This window comes from Acinonyx jubatus, chromosome A1 (assembly GCF_027475565.1).
Source record: "Acinonyx jubatus isolate Ajub_Pintada_27869175 chromosome A1, VMU_Ajub_asm_v1.0, whole genome shotgun sequence".
NCBI lineage: Eukaryota > Metazoa > Chordata > Mammalia > Carnivora > Felidae > Acinonyx > Acinonyx jubatus.
This window is the reverse complement of record NC_069380.1, coordinates 119805035-119826368: the sequence shown is the minus strand read 5'-3', so window position 1 is coordinate 119826368 and position 21334 is coordinate 119805035. Positions and strand designations below refer to the sequence as shown.

Genomic DNA, 21334 nt, shown 5'->3' with positions numbered 1-21334 from the left:
TTCCTGTTTTGTTCATTGGGTGTTACATAGCCGGGCTCACTCATCCCACCTGACAGCAGGGACCATGCCTGCCACAGTGCTTGGCGCGGAGTCTCTTTCCAGGAATATGTTGACTAACTTATTGAGTAAGTGGATTCACTTGCTCGTTCTTGCAAAATCTGTACAGGTCAGTGAAAAGCTGTCATATTCTTTTCGTGCGTCTTTGTAGCAACAAAGGCTTCATGGTGTTTCAACTTAAGGAGCATAGGAATTTCCTTACAGCGCCGGACGTGCCAAGCCACCGTTATTTCCCGAACACTCCCTGGGGATACGGGCAATTTTTACCGAATTTGAGACCCAATTTACAGCTTTTGAGGCGGCTGCCGGGATCGTGTGAGTCACGCAGTCGCTGACCTTTGTCACACCAGCCTCAGCAACACGGAGGGGGGTTAGATTACAAGCCAATCTCAGAGGGCGGGTGGTTGTTTCCGTATTTATGATCCTTTTCTTAGGGCTGCTGAGTGCGAGGCTCAGGGGCGGGACGGCACCGGAGCTCAGGGCCAGGCCTTGGGGCGCGGAGCGGTGGGGTCACGGGCCCTGCAGGCAGGGCGGGCCGCTTCAGGTGCGCGCGGGCCCCAAGCCGCCGCAGCTGCGCCCCCCAGCTCCACCCACCGCCCACAAACCGCGGGGCGGAAGGGGGCGGGGCGCGACCGCCTGTCCGTTTCTCCGGGGGGGGGGACAATAAAGTTTCGAAAGTTTGAAAAGGCAGGAAAAAAAAAAAAAAAACCCTCGCCCCTTCGGCGGGGCGGGTGTGGACGCCTGCGGCCCGGGGCGAGCCCGGCGCCCGGCGCGCGGGGATGGGGGTCACGGTGGACGTGCGCCAGGTGTACAAGTACCCCTTCGAGCAGGTGGTCGCCAGCTTCCTCCGAAAGGTACCAGCCCACTCCGGCCCGGACGCGCGGCACCCGGGAGCCCTGGCCCAGCCGTCCGCTCTCGGGGCGCCCGGCCCTGTCCGGGCCTCCGCCCCGACCCCCCGCGGGAGTCCCCCCCCCCCCTCCCCTTCTCGCGCTCCAGCTGCGGGGTTCGCTTCGGGATATGCAGGACGGGGGTGGGAGTGTATTTCCTCGAGGGCTCCCCTTCGTGGTGCGCGGCGCCACGTTCACACCCTGTCCCGGAGTGGCAGGGAACGCAAGTTCTGGAGCCTGCTTGAGGCTGCACAGGACTTGTGGATCGTTCTAGTACCTCATGGACCCCTTAAAGCTAGTGGGCACCGCGGAAGCCATCACCCTAGGTTTCCCAGCATTGTGGCTCTATCATCCCAGTGGAGGTGGCTGTGGGACTTGGGGCAGATTGCTTACCCTCTCTGTGCCTTGGTTTTGTGATCTGTGAAATGGGGACATAATTGTACTAAGTGAAAGGGTTAGTTGCGAGGACTCAAGTGAGATAATTCATGGAAAGTCACTGATGGAAGGCCTCTAAAGTGTTGTAGTTGTTTGTGCTGCTCTAACTACACCCCAGTCTCGGTGTTCAGTGGCCCTCTTTTCTCAGGGCTCCTCCGAGGACTGTGCTCATGGTAATAGAAGGGGAAATTTCGTTGAGAAATTGAAAGCACCCAGGCCAGGGAGCTGGGACTCCTGGACTCTTGTCTGTCTCTGCCTTTAGTTCCTTCACTTGGTCAAGCGTCTGTTCTCTTCAGACGCAGTTTCTGCTTCTAAGAGTGTTGTATCAGAAGATATTTTAGGTTCCCCTTCAGCTTTCATGTTCTTAGACAAGGTTTGCCAGACTTGTAACTTGCCTTGGGTAGCAGCCACCAAGCAGTGCACTCCTTATACAACCCACAAGCCATCAAAGGGAGATAAGGGGAGAGGAAGTTAAATTTTTTTTTAATTAGTGTTTGTTTATTTTTGAGAGAGCGCGCGCGCAGGACAGCGGGGGTGGGGGTGGGGGTGCTGTGTGCAGATACAGAATCTGAAGCAGGCTCCAGGCTCTGAGCTTTCAGCACAGAGCTCAACCCTGGGCTTGGATTCATGAATGACAAGATCATGACCTGAGCTGAAGTCAGTCGCTCAATGGAGCGAGCCACCCAGGTCCCGAGGAAGTTAATTTTTTAAGTGATAAGACCTGACCTTCACATGAGGAGGTGATACAGTTCGGGACCCAAGCCAAAGATTGTAGGATGGTGTTGCCATAGAAGTCTTTTTTGGGGGAGAATGTCAGCTTGTTGATAGATCTTCAGTACCTAGAATAGTGCCTAGCAGCTAGTAGGTGCTCACTAAAAATCAGATAACTGATCAATGACTAAATGAATGAAAGCTTGAATTGTGGATCTAGTGTAGACTTTGCCTTAGGCCAGACTTCTGGGCCCAAAAGAGAAACAGCCAACTCTCCATTAAAAAAAAAAAAAAATTATGTTTATTTACTTTTGAGAGAGAGGGAGACACAGAATCTCAAACAGGCTCCAGGCTCCGAGGTCAGCACAGAGCCTGAAGCGGGGCTCAAACCCACAAACTGTGAGATCATGACCTGAGCCGAAGTCAGACACTCAACCGACTGAGCCACCCAGGCACCCCAACAACTCTCCATTTTTTCTTAGGAAGTTGGGAGTGTGGATTCTCTAATGCCACTGCTGCCTTGGAATGCCTTCTGGATTGCACTCCTCAGGAGCTGATCTTTGCCTTGTCAGACCTGGAAGGGCACTTGATCCAGATCAAAATCATTGACTATCTTCTCCAGCATTGGATGGTTACTGCTGCACATCTCTTTTTCTCTCATTAGATTCATGCCTGCAGAAGCACATAGCACAATGGCATGCTCTCTTTTAGAGAGTATTGTTCATGTGGTCATGCTTCTGGGCTGAATGCTTTTCTTCTTTGTACTGGGCTCGGTGCTAGGACACAACAGATAGACCCTCTTTTCGTGGGGCTGATGGTGTTTAGTAAGTGAGGCTGATGTTAATAAATGGCCAACAGATGAATACATACTTAAAATTGATGATATGTATTTACAGAGAAAGTTTATGTTACTGGGACCAAATATAGCGGGGAAGGCCTGCTAAGGTCCCGCAGGGTGGTCATGAGGAAAGGCTTTGTCAAACAAATGGCCTGTGTGAAATGATGGCTGATGTGTGAGTAGGACTTTCTCAGGCAAGAAGAGAGGGGGAGGAAGTGCTTTCATACATTATCGTATTTACCTCTTCCAGCAGCTGCAAGCAGTTAGGACTGACTTCCATTTCATTACATAGAAAACCTGAGATTCAGAGGATTTGAGAATCTTTTCCAAGTTCCCATGGCCAGCAGCTGGGAGAGCCAAGATTTCAGCACATCTGAATCCTAAGTCTACACCCCTAGTCCCCCAGACTGTGCTGCCTTCCACATAATAGGCATTCCGATGACTCCTGAGGGGATAAAATGTTCCAGAATCATCTTTGCTGTGCTCTTTATCCAATTTCAGTTTTCTTCTGTCTATTCTCAGGACTTATTTTATCTTGGTGGACCCGTTGTGCCTGATGTAGGGGTATAGCTTTGATGTGTGGTACAGTGAGAGAATATAGTGTCTCAGGTTTCTGTTGCTGTGTAACAAATCACCCCTGTGATGCAGTGGATTAAAGCAGTGGTAGACCTTTCATTCTCATAATTCTGTTGACTGGGCTCAGCTGGGTGGTTTTTGTGTGCCAGTGTCTTCTAGCTGAAGTCACTTAGCTGCATTCAGTTACAGTGTGGAAGATTGCTTGTAAAAAACTTGGCAAAGTGCCTGGCACATAGTAAATAAGGACTGAGGAGGATATTTTGGAAGGTAGAGTTTCAGGGAAAGGAGAGCATTTTCAGAAAAGACCTAGCATTGGAATGATGTAAGCACTGCAGATGATACTATACTTCCATTCTTTTTTTTTTAATTTATTTTTAAAAAATATTTATTTATTTTTGAGAGAGAGAGAGAGAGAGAGAGTGCGAGCAGGGGAGGGGCAGAGAGAGAGGGAGACACAGAATCTAAGGCAGGCTCCAGGCTCTGAGTTGTCAACACAGAGCTCAGTGCAGGGCTTGAACTCATGGACTGTGAGATCATGACCTGAGCCGAAGTCGGATGCTCAACTGGCTCAGCCACTCCTGAGCCCCATACACTTCCATTCTTTCTGTTCACAAAGCACTCCTTCAGAGAGTGCCGTAGAGATCCTGGAAGGGGCTACGTGAGTCACTAAATTATGAGATGTCAGTAAATCCGTTTGCTGTGAGAATTTTCGCCTTACATTACTTGAAGCCATGAACTGGAAGTCAGTAGATGGATGGCCATCATTGTGCCTTCCCCTTTAAAAGCAGTTTTTGGGTGGCCTAGGGACACAGTTTTCACCAGTCTGTATCGGGCCCTAGTGCAAATTAAGAAGAGGTATCATCTAAAGGCAGAGAAACATAAATATATGATTTCACTCATAGGTGGAATTTAAGAAACACAACAATGAACACAGAGGAAGGGAAGGAAAAATAAGAGAAAAAGAGGGAGGCACACCACAAGATACTCTTAATTACAGAGAACAAACTGAGCGTTGCTGGAGGGGTGTGGGGATGGTCTAAATGGGTGATGGGCATTAAGGAGGGCACTTGTTGGGATGAGCACTGGGTGTCATATGTAAGTGATGAATCACTAAATTAGACTCCTGAAACCATTATTACACTCTATGTTAACTAACTTGGATTTAGATAAAATCAAAAAAAAAGAAAGAAAGAGGCACCATCTTAGTGGTCGACCCTACGAGCTCCTAGTAAATGGGGCTAGTGGAAAGTAAATGGGGGCATTTATGCAAATTAGCAAGAATGGCTGTTACCCAATCAGGCTCTTGGGGTAGCCATAGAAAATGAGTAGGGCTGAGTGGGAGTTCCTGGCAAAGCTTTATTGGGCTGGCTCCAGCAGAAGGGAGACAGCACAGGGTCTGTAGGCTGGGTTCCCAAGGAGAGGTCTGGGAGGGTTTTAAGGAGGCCTAGGCTGAAAAGGGTGATGTCCAAATGTGTAGGGGTGGGTTTTTCTTTTGTTCTGTTTTTTTTTTTGGGGGGGGGGGGCGGTGGCTTGTGCGCTTAAAGGTCAATGCTTCTTGCTTCTTCTTGAGTTGCATGTCTAATTAGCATGTTAAGTTCCTATCCCTGGGTGATTTTTAGTATTAGAATAAGGGGAAAACTCAGTGGAAATTCACCACTGGGTCTATCTTGGCTCAGGTGGTTGGGTTTTCACAGGGGAGTGTCCATCCCTTTTGGTGCTGGAAGGTTAGCACAGTGTCTGAACTGGATGAGACTCGTTGAAAACTGGGTCATGGGGGCTTGTTTGGAGCTTGGGGCTTCTGGCATTTGGCCTTAGTTTCTGATGGCAAGCAGCACCTGCAGGCGATGCTAGAAGGCTGGGTTATTGTGGCTTGTTAGCCATTTCCTGGGTGTGGGGGCCCAAGTCTGGTGCCTGTTCTGTCTCAGCACTCCTTCCTCTAGGTGGCTGTAGCCCTGTGCCCACCGGCCTGCTAGATTGGAAGACCTTGTGCAGTGAGCAACATGCACAACTCTATACAGCAAACCTGCTGTCTTCATTTCATATCTGTGAAACAGCAATGCCATGCACCTTACCACCTATCTCCTAGGAGTGTTGTGAGGATCAAATGTGTAACAGTCTGACAAGCATTAGCTTTTTATAAGTGCAAGATAGTAAGAATGATCTTTTTGGCTAAACACACTTTTGTATTTCTTTTAGTCTGTATGTATTTTTTTTCAAAGGAAGGCACTTGGCAGAAGGGACAATCATATGAGGATCTCTGGGAAGCATTTAATCTGATTTTTCACAATGGTATGTTTGAAGCTGCTTCAGCACTGAGAATGTTCTATTTTAAATAGAGTCTACTGATCTACGTCTTTTGGTATGTTAGGACTTGCCTTCCAAGTTATAATATACTACTATTTTTAAAACCTGAGGAATGTTTGCTCTTCTTACACCTGCCTGTTGGATACCACAGGCAAAATATTAGCTACATGCTTTCAAAGCTGAGTGGTACCTTGAAAACAAACACCGCAGAGTACTCTTTGTTCATGGAATATAGTGTTTCCCAATGAACTCTTATGTAGGTATGCTATGAAACCCAAAATGGTTTATTTATCAGATGCTAAACTGTAGTTTCCATGAGGTATATTGTCAGTGTGCCTGACAGTGTATTTTGGTTTCTTTCTTTGTACGATCTCTTACCTTTCTAGGTCTTATCACTTATAGCTGTTTCCTTTCCTTTATTTAAAACCAGCTACAAAGAGAATACAAAGTTGCATGGATGAGTGTAGCAGTCTAGAAGCTCACTCATCTCTAACAAGCTCACGCCAGTCTGTTTACTGAGCTTGCGTTCACCAGCTAGATTCAAACACTTGTTCACTTTTGTGTATTTGAAACTTAAAGTTATTAAAAAGGACCGAGAGGGCCTTTGTGTTGACTGGATTTTCTTGTTTATTCTCAAATAAGGCCAGAGACATTAAGAGTTTTTTGTACTATAGAGTTGTTCAGGTTAATTTTCTTCCTGTGCTGTAGGCCAAAGAATCATGGTGAATAGAGTGTGAGGTTCATGGGCTTACACTCTACCATTTATTCCTCATGCATCACAAGCACCCAAAGAGATCCTGGAACATAGTAGGTGCTCACCAAATCCTTGCTGAGTGGATAAGGAAATGGCAGTATTCAGGAATTTGGCCCTATGTGATTTCACACTGAAGTTGTTGTGGGTCTCAGTAACATGCCCTTACTTAGGGTATTGTAATAAAATGGACAGATCAAAATAATTTCTTTGCTTCAACACAGCGGCCTCGGGTTTTATTTATTCTCACCAGGAGCCTGATGTGCTGAACAAATGGTTTGAGTGTTTACCCTTACACTCATAAAGGCGATTTATGAATGGCTATTTCCATTTAGAGTAGAAAGTTGATTGGGCAATTAATAATGTTTCCATTTCTGATCCTATCTTTTCTCCCTTGCAAATCTGACACTTAGTTGTGTACAACATCTCCTCCTGCAGAGCTCCCGAAATACTTGGGGTAAACCCATATTTCCAAAATCCATGTTTTGATGAAATGATAAGCCTCGTTTAACATAATGGTTGTTTATCTTTTTACTTACGCTGTAATAGTCTTTCTTTTATCTTCCTATCCTCAATTCTCCTAGAAGAAGATTAGGTACGACATGAAGCAGAATGGTGCAAACGGGAAGAGTACGGGCTCTGACATCAGCCGGGGGGACCGAGTGCTTCTAGCTGTGTGAGTTTGGGCAAGTCAGCTCTTTTTCTATGCCTCGGTTTCCTCATCTCCAGAGTAAGATAATAGTCACTGTCTTCTGGAATTGTTGGGGGAAATTAAGAGGATAATGCACATAGTTTCATGCATTGGCACACAGTAGGTGCTTTTGAAGTACAGTACTTGTTAAAAATCTTGAGAGTAATACTAACAATAATAATTTCTTACATTTATTCCATGAACCTGAAAATAAAAAGCTGAGAGGAGTAGTCTGCAGAAACCTTTACCAACTTGGAGTAATAAAGAGAAGAAAGAACAGGAATAAAGGTGCACATTTGAATTCTGACTTGTTTTTTAAATGTTATTTAAATCATAAACTATACTTGGAAACTTATCTATTGGTGGTTGTGGCTTAATAAGTTTATAAAAGGTAGGATGATTCTTAACTGTTAAAGTACTGGCAGTAAAACTTTTCCTAGGTCTACTAATGGACACTTAGAGTAAGTTTGTGCATCTTTTTGCCTCTAGGAGATGAGATAAATAAAACATGGCCCCAGCCCTCAAGGGGACAGAGGAAATACATTAATTTTTGTGATAAATGCTTTCTCAGGGGCATGTTACAGATACAGAGTGTGAGGAAAGGATCCTATCTTTTTAAATAATATTTTATTTTTAAGTAATCTTGACACCCACCATGGGGTCGAACTCACAACCCTGAGATCACACACTCCACTGACTGAGCCAACCAGGAACCCCATTTTTAATTATTAATCTATGAGAGCTTTTAGAGTGCTTAGAAAGACTTTGTTGCCTTTTCAAAAATGTCAGTACTCTCTAGTACTTTCCTGATTCAATGCCTTCCCTAATGCTAGTAGGGAGGGATTGTCAGGAGTTCTTGTCACATGGACTCTGAATTGGGAAAGCATGAGCTTTGAAGTTTTATTCTAGGAAAAGAAATATCTTTTAATGATTTTTATTTTATTTATTAAAAAAAATTTTTTTATGTTTATTTTTGAGAGAGACAGAGTGTGAGTCAGGGAGGGGCAGAGAGAGAGAGGAGACACAGAATGCGAAGCAGGCTCCAGGCTCTGAGCTGTCAGCACAGAGCCCGATGTGGGGCTCGAGCCAAAGTCAGATGCTCAGCTGACTGAGCCAGGTGCCCCTGTTCTAATGATTCTTTTTTTTTTTTTTAACGTTTATTTGTTTTTGAGACAGAGACAGAGCATGAATGGGGAAGGGTCAGTGAGAGAAGGAGACACAGAATCTGCAACAGGCTCCAGGCTCTGAGCTGTCAGCATAGAGCCTGACGCGGGGCTCGAACTCATGGACCGCGAGCTCATGACCTGAGCCGAAGTTGGACACTCAACTGACTGAGCCACCCAGGCACCTCTCTAAAGACTCTTAAATCATCACCTACATATATTTAGTTTGCAGATGGATACTAGGAGTATGCTTTAATACCACACCACAGTAAATTGCAAGATAAGCACTGAAGTCCTGAAACTGAGTTTTAAAAAATGTAGCCTTTCATTCTTCATCAGCAAGAAACTGCTACTATTTATTGAGAACCTGCATGATGCCAGGTGTTACACTTTACATAAAATTGTTCCCTTTAATTTCTGTGACAACTCTCTGAGATGGATTTTTTCCCCCTATTTTCACAGATGGAGAAACTAAGGCAGGCTGAGATTAAAGCATTTTGCCCAAGACTCTCACAGATGGGTTTCAGACTGAAGGCTCTTGGGTTTTAAAACTCAATTGTTTCCAACATTCTGTATTTTCATTTTAACTTTGTTTTTTTTTCTTAAGTTTTCATTTAGAAATACAGTTGACCCTAAACAACATGATGTTTAGGGACACTGGCCCCCACACAGTTGAAAATCTGCATCTATGTGACTTTAGACCCCCCCCCCCCCAATTTAACTACTAGTAGCCTGCTGTTGACTGTAAACCTTACAGATGAACAGTCAATTAACACATATCTTGTATGTTATATATATATTATATACTGTATTTTGATGGTTGGAGAGCTAGAGAAAAAAATGTTGAGAAAGGCATAAGGATGCATTTACAGTACTGTCCTAATTAGAAAAAAACCCACATGGAAGTGGACCCACACTGTATAAACCCCTGTTGTTCAAGGCTTAACTGTAATTTGACTTAAAAAATGTTGCAAAAAAAAGAATTCCAGGGTAGCCTTTATCCAGCTTCCCCAAACCACTGTATAGTTTTTAAAGCCAGGGAATTAGCATCGATAAAATGTTGACTGATCTACAGACTTTATTCCGATTTGGCAGTAGTCAACTAATAGCATTTTTTCCAGTCTAGGAGTCAGTCCAGGATCCCACATTGCATTTAGTTGTCCTGTCTTAGTCTCCCCCAGTGTGGGACAGATCCTCTATTTTTTTAAATTTCCGGACCGACCCTGGCACTTTTGAAAGTGTACTGGTCGGTTATTTTGTAGACTTTTTATCTTTAAATGCATCTGGTTTATGTATGCATTTAATGTTGAGATACGAGGCTTTTCCTTTGTGTCACAATTATAAGCTATTTCTTTCAAAGAAACTCCACTGTGTCATTGCCAATTATTAGGACATTTTTGAATGAAGAAAGGTGATGTGAAGTCGTTGGCCTTTGTTTAGAATCATAACTTGTCCCAGGCAGAACGGCCTTGCGTGTCCTCTGGTGGTCCATCGCCCTGGCTCCAGAGACGGCAGCATCATGGGCTGTGTGTCTGCTTGTCCTTTGTTCTTTCTGCTTCATCATCCCATTGTCCTGAAAGGCCGATGCACAAGCATTCAGAAATGTATTGACTTAAAGATGTTTTGTCCTTGAACATTGAAATTTTGACTAATCGATGATTCGTTTGATCTTTGTATGAAATCAACTTTGCTTTCCTCTAAGATAGACTATTGCATGTAGGTCATAAAGGAAACTTGGCACAGTCCCTGGTGATGTTTTTGTTTACCTAAAATGCCACATCTCTTTTCTGCAGCTCCCCTGCTTTGCATGTGGATGTTTGGAAGCAGCCTGAGGAGCAAAGATTCTCATAATGCTTATGAAACAGAAATGTTAACATACAGACTTATTTTAGGTCCTCTTGGCCTTTGTAGGACTAACACAGCTCTGTCGCTGAGTTGCTTCCTTGTGCTCTCTTGGATGCCATTTAGAAGTTGGTACACAATGGCTCCTTTGGAGGTCATTGACTCTTTTTTGGGAGGGGGTATTATAAAAGGCAGGCATTAACTTCTGAGACTTTTGGAAAGTTGGTATTTTAAAAAGTCCTTACTCTTAACAGTAAGCTTTATGAAAGCTTGTCTAATTTTCCCTTGTAAGTAAGAAAGGTAAATAACTATATCGTCATGAAACTCTTCCCACAAATAGAGTGACTGTTAATTCCTGTAATTGGATGGACTCCATTTTTTGGCCTCTCACTTTTCATAGCTCTGTGTTTGTCTTAATGTGTATTTTCTCTTTTTACCCAGTGTTTTGCAGTTTTTGGCCTCTAACCTTTTATTTATTTACTTATTTAGGCCTCTTACCCATTGATGTGTAAAAAGTAATTGAAAGCAAGGTATATGACAATGTAGAAGAGTCTCCATTTTACCCTTGTTAGACTGTGGTATTTGCAATAGATTTGTATCTCAGGAAAAGGAAAAGGAGTTAGTTTACACATTTGGTAAAGAACGTAAACTCACGAATAAGTTCAAAATGAAGTGAAGTATACCTTGAAAGATCCCTTAAGTCAGCCAGAATATATGGCATATGTGGTGACTGTACACAGCCCCCCATGTGGTAATTATTTTTGTGCGACTGCAGCTTATGATCCACTGAGCCAGGTTCAGAGATGGCACGCATTTTGGGCAGATACCTGGGTGTTCACACCACTTTGCTTCCATGAGAGTCCCCAGCGTGGAGTGGGGATTGGAAAATCCGTGTGACCCTGTTTATGCCATTGCCATTATGCCTTTCATGCAGAGACTCCTTATCTTAATAGTTGTTGATTGGTTTATTCACTTGGGGAAGTACTAAATGAGATAATACATATGGCAGGCTCTAATACAGGCATGGGCATAGTAGAACAGTGCATACTCAATAAGTCTTTGATGGCCTTAATCCTGACCTAGCTTGATCCGTTCCAGTGTCACACCGCATTGGAAAAAATGTCCAGAGAAACCTGTCCACTGCTTCCTGCCTTCCCAAATTGGCATTCCTGTTGATGACCGTCTTTGAGAGCGTTCCCTCTCTCAACCCCTTGTGAACCAGAGTTCAGAAAAATGTTCGTGAATTAAATCATGAATATTCAAGTTACCACAAGGTGGCGTCAGATCATTTCAAGTAATGCCAGATAGGGGGAGCCTCAACATAATAAATCTTTCATTTTAAAAAAGTTAAAATATATGCCTTTCATGTCATGGTATTTAGTTATTGTAAACAAACCTCTCATTTCTTTTCCCATTCAGGATCTCTTGTGTTTGGCTAATAAAACCTTCATTTTACTTGTCATTTACAAGCATTGTCTGTTGAGTGACCCTTAAGTATTTTATGATGACACCTTTCCACAAATTCTCATCTCCTTATTATCCCTTAGTTTGATTTATTTTCTCCTGATATGTTTATTTTTTTCTTGTTTTTTTCCCCAAATAACACGTAAACTCTGTAAGAGGCTGCAATTTTATTTCATTACTATATCCTCAGTGCCTAGAACAGTGCCTGGCATGGTAGGTACTCAAAACCTCTTAAATGAAGAATTTTCACTATTGTTTCAGTCAATGCTCTTTGGCTTAATAAGAAAATCTTAAAATTATGTTAAAGTGTGAAGTGTCTGAGTTCATATTCTTTGGGAATTTTACTGATAATTTAGTGAAGCAATTAGAACTTGAAAGCTTTTATCAGTCTCCTCTGGTGGTTACATTTCAGATCTCCTCCATAATTTAGTAATCTTCCTACAACTTACAGTGTATTTGTAATATTCATTCAGGGTGTATTGATGAATGCAAAACGAACAGACTAGGACTAGTCAAGGAAATACTTTCAGACTTGCATTTTATCGTGGCACAAAAGTTTCTATTCACACACACAAACACACAATTCAAGGGATTTGTGTGAGGCTCAGATACCTTCCTTGCTTGAGGGGTGCTCTGTAAGTGAGGCCCCTTGCAAGGAACAGAATAGCTAAACTCGATCCTACCTAATGGACACTATCTGAAAGTTAAACTTCAAGAAAGCAGTGGCCATAATTTTGAGCATTTTTTTTCTTGAGCAAGAATGAATGAATGAATACTTAAAACTCAGTTTTTTTGATTACTCATCAAGATTGCAGTTGCCAGGATGGGCATGATGAAGTGTCAAGGCTACTGAGGGCTGACCAGAGAGAGCTGATCATCTGTTCCCTTCATAGATCATTCTCCAAACAAAATAAGGTTTATTTTCTAAATTGGCCCCCTAGGGAGCGAGGTTCATCTTCCTAATCATTCATTCAGCAAAAATTTATTGAGTGCCTACTATATGTCATACACTGTGCTAGTGGTAGAGATACAGGAGTGACTGAAATAGATCATATTCCTGTTCTCATAGAGTCTCTGTTCTCATCCAGTGTCTTTTGGGGCCACAGATATCTTTAATAACATAGGTAATGGACCCTTTTCTGTGAAATCAATCAGTTAGCCAACCCCCTCCCCTCCCCCCCCCCCCCCACGTGTGCATGCAGGTACCTGTGTGAGATATGGGAGACCCACACCCTGGGTAACATATACCACTTCCTGGGGTTCCAGAGACTTGAAGCTCAAGTTCATCAAGTAGAAGGCCCCCCTTTTCCTGCTCTTCAGCCTTTTCACTGCTCTCCTTCCCCTTCGGCACTTGTTGATGTCTTAGATAAGACTTCCTGTCATTTTCTATGCAGGTTTGATCACATGATGAAGCAGTGTAAGTCTTTGGGCAAAGAGCCCAAGGAGTGCTCTGCAGGCTTGGACCAGGGGCCCCCTTGTCTTATGGGGAAGTCACTTTCACCCCTGAAGTCTTTCTCTTTGCACCTGAGCAATAGAAAGGGTTGGATTTGAGTAATTCTGAGGTCATTCAAGGGTAGGTTAGGTAGGCAGGTTTAGAAGGCAATAGAAAATATCTGTGGGTAGATTATAATCTCAGTGCTAACTAGCTGGGTGATTTTGAGCAGATTACTTAGTTTATCCGGGCCTTATTTTTCACATGTGAAAGGGAAAAAGCAGTATTTACCTCATGGTATTGTTTTGAGAATTAAAATGAAATAATGTATGTAAACTGCCTGTGACAAAAATGATAGCTTTTGCCAGCCTTCTTTTATCCAAATTGTCTTTCTGGGCAATTAATAGATAAATGATCATTGAGCACCTGGAGTAGACTACTTCTTATTATTTTCCTCTGATGCTAAACCAGCTGCCAGGCAGTGGTACCCAATCATAGTGGAAGGTTCACTGTGTTTTAGGCCTGGTTTAATTTCACGCCTCTCCCACTAACTAGCTGGGTGACCCTAAACTCTAACCTTTATCCAGTTTCTGTTTCTGGCAGATGAAGTAATGATAACATATGACCCAGCCACAGCTGAGCAGCTGTTTTGGGATTTAAACAAGGTTGTGTAGGGGCACCTGGGTGGCTCAGTCAGTTGAGCATCCAACTCTTGATTTTGGCTCAGGTCACAATCTCATCGTTTGTGAGATCGAGCCCCATGGCAGGCTCCATGCTGACAGCATGGAGCCTGCTGGGGATTCTCTCTTTCCCTCTCTCTCTCTCTCTCTCTCTCTCTCTCTCTGCACCCATCCCCCACCAACCCCCCTCTCGAAATAAATAAACTTAAAAAAATAAACAAGAACATGTAAGTGAGTAAAGCATGTAGCACAGTGCCTGCTACCAAGGACACTCTTCATTTAGGCCAGGCTGGTTCCAAACTAATAGTAATACTTATTAATTAGATTAACCTCACCCTCCCTTCTCTGCCCAGGGCTGTGTTGGATCTAAAGGTTTCCCTTGGATTTATACAAGTTCAATTCATGATAGCTTCTTACTTATCTAGGCCCAAGTAGTACAACGAAGGGCCTTGATTGAAAACTGGCCTTAGAGTTGCTTGGAAAATATTTACCGTTCCTGCAAATAACTGTGGTTACTATGAGGTAATTCATTTTGGTGAAGGATGAATGGTAATTCTTCTTTATGTGTTTTCATTTAGTATCCCAACCCCATGGATAAAAATGTCATCTCTGTAATAACTGTGGAGGAAAAAAGAGGTAAGTTCTCTGAATATACCTCACTTCAGTGATGATCATTAAGTAATAGTGATGTTTGTCAAGGTGTGTGTGTGTGTAGCCTATTTTTCTTTTTTCTTTTTTAAGTTTATTTTTTATTTTGAGAGAGAGACAGAGAGAGTGAACGGGAGAAGGGCAGAGAGAGGGAGAGAGAGGGAATCCTACGCAGACTCCACACTGTCAGCGCAGATCCAGATGTGGGGCTTGAACTCACAAACTCTGAGATCATGACCTGAGCGGAGATCAAGAGTCGGACGCTTAACTGAGTGAGCCACCCAGGCGCCCCAGCCTATTACCTTTTAAACAGATATGAGAACAGGTGTATTTCTGTATTTGAGGTGACAGAGAAGAGTACCCAGCATTTAAAGCAGCAGTAGAAGTCTTGTTTAATATGCTTTTGTCACTCAATTAATGACAATAGTAACAGCCAACATTTCTGAGCACTGAATATGTGCCATGCACTCTTATTAACTCCTTTAATCTGCAGAATAATGTTTGGGATATGTATTATTATTACTGCCTTTTAATGTATGAAGAAATCAAGGTACTGAGAGGTTAAATAATTGCCCAAGGTCACATGACTATATCCCTATAATATATTCATGTGTCATTGTATATACGACAAAACATTTGTGATTAGTAGCATGTATGTAAGATGTGATTCTAAAGTGATTATATTATAGAATATGATTCCATATTGACCAGCGCAGGGGTGGGCAAGCTATGCTTGTCCTGCTTGAATTTGTGAATAAAGTTTTATTGACATACAGCCGTGCCCACTTGTTTACATATCTTCTATGGCTTCTTCTTGGCGACAAGAGCAGAGTTAAGTTGTTGCAACAAGACTGTTCATACCATAAAGCATAAAATATTTACCATTTGGCCTTTTACAGGAAAGGTTTATTCACCCCTAGACTAGAGTGTAGGAGTCTCCACTGCTCTCTGTCATTTGTATTTCCCTGGAATAATTTTTCACTGTCATTGCCTGGACTTGAGAACTGGGCCACATAGGAAGTTTTGGTGAGGCACATAATCAGTGTGTAAACATTTGGAGACACCCAGGCCCACTTCTGACACACTCTTGAGCCTTCTGAGAAAATGTGTGAGATGCCACTGTTTGTTACGTGACTCTGAAGTCTTCTCTGTGCTTGGTAAACACAAAAACTGTCTTTTGCTTGTGAAGGTATTTTCTTTGTGTCCATACTCTATTAATAGATTTTAAAAAACATTTTTTTCATGTGTCTGCACTCAGTGTGAGAGAAACTTGTGATGGGGCATCAGAGAAATCTGGTTCCAAGCCTTGATTTTGTTACTCCCTGCATGACCTAACTTCTTCGAGGCTCTGTTTCTTCGCTTATTAAATGGGAAGATAATATTAATCCTGCTTTAGGTTGTTATGAAGATCAAATGAAAGAACAATATGTGTATTCCAAAGTGGTATAGGAACATTAATTATGATTTCTACCATTGACGGGAGCATCGTTGCCTGCAGGAGTGGCTAATCCATTTTAAGTGGGTGTGCTGCAAACATTGGATAAGCTGGCTGAAGGAAGGCCAGTGGGCAGGAGACAAACCCACTCCTCACCCTGTCAGTGGCTTCTGGGCAGTCTGGATGTTTGCATTGTCCGGGCTACTATAGCCAAAGATTTGAGAAACCCTACAGGAGCTTGGCTGGGTCGCAGTAATTTACAGGCCAAAAGAGAATACTTCAGAGTTTATTTTTTTCTATGACTTGGACTCCCCTTTTCTTAATTCACATTTATTGTGTGCTTTTTACATTTTTGGAAACTCTGTTCCAAAACAGAGTAGTGCCAGTCACAGGGAATCTGTTTCTTTATGAGTGAAGACTTTGGCTAATATAATTAATTGTAGGTTTACATTGTGTACCTAGAAATCTGTGCTTGAAAACATGTTTGGTGCAGAATGTGGCAGAATCAGATTCTCCACATTCTTGTGAAAACATCTGTATTGGATTTGAGCAGAGGTCTCATTGGCCCTTGTCATTGGAATGTTGACATTGATAATCCAGAGCAATGAACAGTTTGTGATTCTTTCTCTCTGACTTTAGAGCATGCAGAGTGAGTAACTGCCTCACCTTTATTCCTTGATTACAGATAAGTGTATTTGGAATTATTTGGCCCAGAAAAGTGGTCAGGGATACCGAGTTTTGAGTTAAACATTTTTCTCTAGGATTTCTACATAGAGAAAACTGACATCAAAATGAAAAGTTTTGTTGACATTAGGATAGGAGTACATATCCTTAAAACATTTTTTGAGTGTAAAAATTTTCTGTTTCTAGATGTGTCAACAGGGATCATCTATAGAAAGAGGATTGCAGTCTGTCAGAATGTGGTTCCAGAAATTTTAAGGAAGGTAAATTCATTTTAAAATTTAATCAGATTTGGTGTGACACTGGGTGATTTTCACACAGTCCTGGAAAGAGATGGCATTTTCTGATGTCCAGGCATGTTAAAACTTTCCCAGTTGGACCTCACAGCTCCTCAGAGGAAGAAAGCACTCTCATATCTAACCTCAGTTTTGGCAGATGCCACGGGAGATAGTTTTTTTCCCCCCCTCCTGTTTCTGCTTCTCTTTTGTGGAGGGCTCTTAGTGGACATAGAGATGGTCTACAATTATTTTATTTTATATATTTTTTCAATATATGAAATTTATTGTCAAATTGGTTTCCATACAACACCCAGTGCTCATCCCAACAGGTGCCCTCCTCACTACCCATCACCCACCCTCCCCTCCCTCACACCTCCATCAACCCTCAGTTTGTTCTCAGTTTTTAAGAGTCTCTTATGCTTTGGCTCTCTCCCACTCTAACCTCTTTTTTTTTTCTTCTCCTCCCCCATGGGTTTCTGTTAAGTTTCTCAGGATCCACATAAGAGTGAAAACATATGGGCTCTTTCTCTGTATGGCTTATTTCACTTAGCATCACACTCTCCAGTTCCATCCACGTTGCTGCAAAGGGCCATATTTCATTCTTTCTCATTGCCACGTAGTACTCCATTGTGTATATAAACCACAATTTCTTTATCCATTCATCAGTTGATGGACATGTAGGCTCTTTCCATAATTTGGCTATTGTTGAGAGTGCTGTTATAAACATTGGGGTACAAGTGTCCCTATGCATCAGCACTCCTGTATCCCTTGGGTAAATTCCTAGCAGTGCTATTGCTGGGTCATAGAGTAGGTCTATTTTTAATTTTCTGAGGAACCTCCACACTGCTTTCCAGAGGGTCTACAATTATTTTAAAGATGTCTTGGACATTTTGCAGGAAGTGACCATGTTTTCTCATCTGTCTGTGGTTAGATAAGACTCTTAGATAAGAATGATCAGAAGTAAACAGATGGTAAATATTTAGTCTCATCTTCAGCAAGGAAGATAAAAGCTTCAGATTCTATGTCACTGTCAGAGAATACAGTTATTTCAGGGACTATAATCTTCTCAGTGCTCTCTGTAAGTCTTTTTGTGTGTATTTCTGTAAAGTAATGGTGGTGATGTTGAAATCTTCATGATAGCAAGTTGTTTTCTCTCTTTGAAATCCTTAAGCACTGTGGTGATTGTTGGCAGAGGTAAGTGGGAATTTTTAATAACATTGCTTGAATCATGGAGGGATTATTGACAAGAGTCCTTTTTGAATCATTAGGAAATAAGAGGAGAACATCTTTTTTTTTTTTTTAATGTTTATTTATTTTTGACACAGAGAGAGACAGAGCATGAACAGGGGAGGGGCAGAGAGAGAGGGAGACACAGAATCTGAAACAGGCTCCAGGCTCTGAGCTGTCAGCACAGAGCCCGACACGGGGCTCGAACTCACGGACCGTGAGATCATGACCTGTCGGACACTTAACCGACCAAGCCACCCAGGCGCTCCAAGAGGAGAACATCTTGATGTGCACTTCTTAAAATGTCTCAGATCATTATTTCTATCCAGAAGTGATTGCTTTGGTGATGTAGAAGCCAGTTAGCTTGCAGATGATATTGCTGTGCTTGTTTGCTGTATTAGAAAGAGTGATGGCTTCTATCACTTCCTTATCCTGGATTAAGATTCTGTCATATTCTTTGGAGGAAAGAAGGCTGATATGACAGCGAAAAAGAACTTTATTTTCCAGATGCTAAAATGTGTTGCAGTGAATACAACAAATTATGACTGGCTTTTTCTACAGGGTGTATACCCTGCCTTTGCCCTATATACACCCTTTGAATCTATTATTTAAAAAGACATTCAACTTTGTCTTGTATCTCAATTCTTAAATAATTTAAGGACACCTCTGACTTGTACAGTGCTGCCTTTGTAGTTTCCCATGTCTCCTCCACCTCAGAAAACATACATTTCAAGGTATTGGACAGAGTTTAAAATGAAGAAAATATTTTATCTGATATTGTCTTGCATGTGAGCCCATAAGTGGGCCCAATTAGTGTCCATCAATTTAAGAAGGCCATAACCAGCCCTGGAGGAGACACGAAGGAGGCTGATAATTTGCTTAGCGTTTAGCAGTTAGGGACATCAGGCCAGAGACTATACAGCTCACATGAATCCTGGGTCATTTGCATGTCCTCACCAGCATTTAGTAAGGTCATGGTATGTTTGATTATCAAGAAGTCACAGCCATTGGTGAGCCATCATTTGTATATCAGGATCACTTGTCCTCTTAATTAGCCAAGACTAAAAGCAACTCTGGACTCCATCCTTCTGTAGCCTTCCTCATTTGAGAAAGCTACCCACTCTCTGTTGGCTAATTTTAGGTGAGCATTTTAAAGGTACCTAGTATCCAGTTGGAAGAGGAATCGTGGCTCAATCCTCAGGAAAGAAACATGGATATACGGAGTCACTGCCTTACATGGACACAGTATGCATCCATGAAGGAAGAGTCTGTCTTCCGGGAAAGTGTGGAAAATCCAAACTGGTAAGACCCCCTGTGTGTGTGTGTGTGTGTGTGTGTGTGTGTGCGCGCGCGCATGCATGTGTGTGTATTGGGTGCAGGGATGCACATATGAGCTCATACATTAAAAAGTTTTGATTGCATACTTACATCCTCTGTTTACAACTACATAAGTTACACATTATTAATCTGTAATCACACAAGTAGTTAATAAGTAGATTTCTCTATGGGGGAAAATAGCAGTGTTCAACTCCTTGCCTTTTTTTTTTCCCTCTATAATTTATTTTTTATAATTTACTTCCAATTAGTTAGCACATGGTGCAACAATGATTCCAGGAGAATATTCCTTAAGCCCTTTACCCATTAGCCCATCCCCCCTCCCACAACCCCTCCAGTAACCCTCTGTTTGTTCTCTATATTTAAAAGTCTCTGATGTTTTGTCCCCGTCTGTGTTTTTATTTTTGCTTCCCTTCCCTTATGTTCATCTGTTTTGTATCTTAAAGTCCTCATAGGAGTAAAGCCATATGATATTTGTCTTTCTCTGACTAATTTTGCTTAGCATAATACCCTTTAGTTCCATCCACATAGTTGCAAATGGCAAGATTTCATTCTTTTTGATTGCTGAGTAATACTCCATTGTATATATATACCACATCTTTAACCATTCATCCATCGATGGACATTTGGGCTCTTTCCATACTTTGGCTGTTGTTGATAGTGTTGTTAAAAACATGGGGGTGCATGTGTCTCTTCAAAACAGTACACTGTATCCCTTGGATAAATGTCTAGTAGTGCAGTTGCTGGGTCATGGGGTAGTTTTATTTTTAACTTTTTGAGGAACCTCCATACTGTTTTCTAGAGTGGTTGCACCAGCTTGCATTCCCACCAGCAGAGCAAAAGAGATTCTCTTTCTCCGCATCCTTGCCAACATCTGTTGTTGCCTGAGTTGTTAATGTTAGCCATTCTGACAGGTGTCAGGTGGTACCTCATTGTGGTTTTGATTTGTATTTCCCAGATGATGAGTGATGTTGAGCACTTTTTCACATGTCATTTGGCCATCTGGATGTCTTCTTTGGAGAAGTGTCTATTCATGTCTTTTGCCCATTTCTTCACTAGATGATTTGTTTTTTGGGTGTTGAGTTTGATAAATTCTTTATAGATTTTGGATACTAACCCTTTATCTGATATGTTATTTGCAAATATCTTCTCCCATTCTGTCGATTGCCTTTTAGTTTTGCTGATTGTTTCCTTCACTGTGCAGAAGCTTTTTATTTTGATGAGGTCCCAATACTTCATTTTTGTCAACTCCTTTCTGATCACCCTGTTCAGTCTTGGGACCTGTTTGTTCTCTCCAAAGGCAGCGAGTGTTATCAGTGTGCTAAGTATTCTTCCAGACTTTTAAGAGATACCATTAGGTACTACATGTATATTCACAGAGCCTGTATAGCCTGGTTTTGTATGTCTTTTTTTACATAGTTGCTTTCATTCCGTGTCAGCCATTGTACACTAATCTTTTTTGCTTAACAGAACTTGATCCATTTAATATATATAAAACCTAGCTTATTCCTTTGTACTGTTGCATGGTATTCAATCCTGTGATTGTTCTATATCTGTTTAAATATTTTTTTTGATGGAGGTTCAGATGGTTTCCAGTTTGTCTTTATTACAGATAGTATAGTATTTGTGAAGCATGTGATCCCTTATTTGTCCTATATGTGAAAGTTGTTAGGTTTATTGAGTGTTATTTACATACAATAATTTTATTGTTCTAAATGTACATTTCAAAGAGTTTTGACACAGTTGTGGAACCAGGACCACCATCAAGCTATAGAACCTTTAAGGAGGATTTTACAAAGCTATATGCCAAGACTATTCCATGAGGAAAGAATATTCTCCTCAAAAATTGGTGCTGTCACAACTGGATATCCACAAACGAAAGCATTAAGTTGGATTTCT

At 42.0% G+C, this 21334-nt stretch overlaps 1 protein-coding gene across 9 annotated transcripts in view; it reads left to right on the top strand.

The window, feature by feature from the left end:
• Positions 1-719: 719 nt before the first annotated feature.
• Positions 720-21334, top strand: part of PRELID2 (PRELI domain containing 2) — a 186781-nt gene continuing 166166 nt past the window's right edge. For 2 of the 9 annotated variants that reach the window (XR_003415018.2, XM_053222580.1), the window contains exons 1-4: positions 720-911; positions 14410-14467; positions 16785-16858; positions 19242-19402. Coding sequence is in view for 8 of the 9 variants with exons in the window: in XM_053222580.1 (XP_053078555.1) it covers positions 837-911; positions 14410-14467; positions 16785-16858; positions 19242-19402 (368 nt within the window). In the remaining variant the exon portion in view is untranslated. Of the gene's footprint in view, positions 912-5723; positions 5794-7143; positions 7236-7468; positions 7539-14409; positions 14468-16784; positions 16859-19241; positions 19403-21334 lie in introns of those variants that run through there. The other 7 variants (XM_027042462.2, XM_027042478.2, XM_053222597.1 and 4 more) reach the window with 7 other exon arrangements.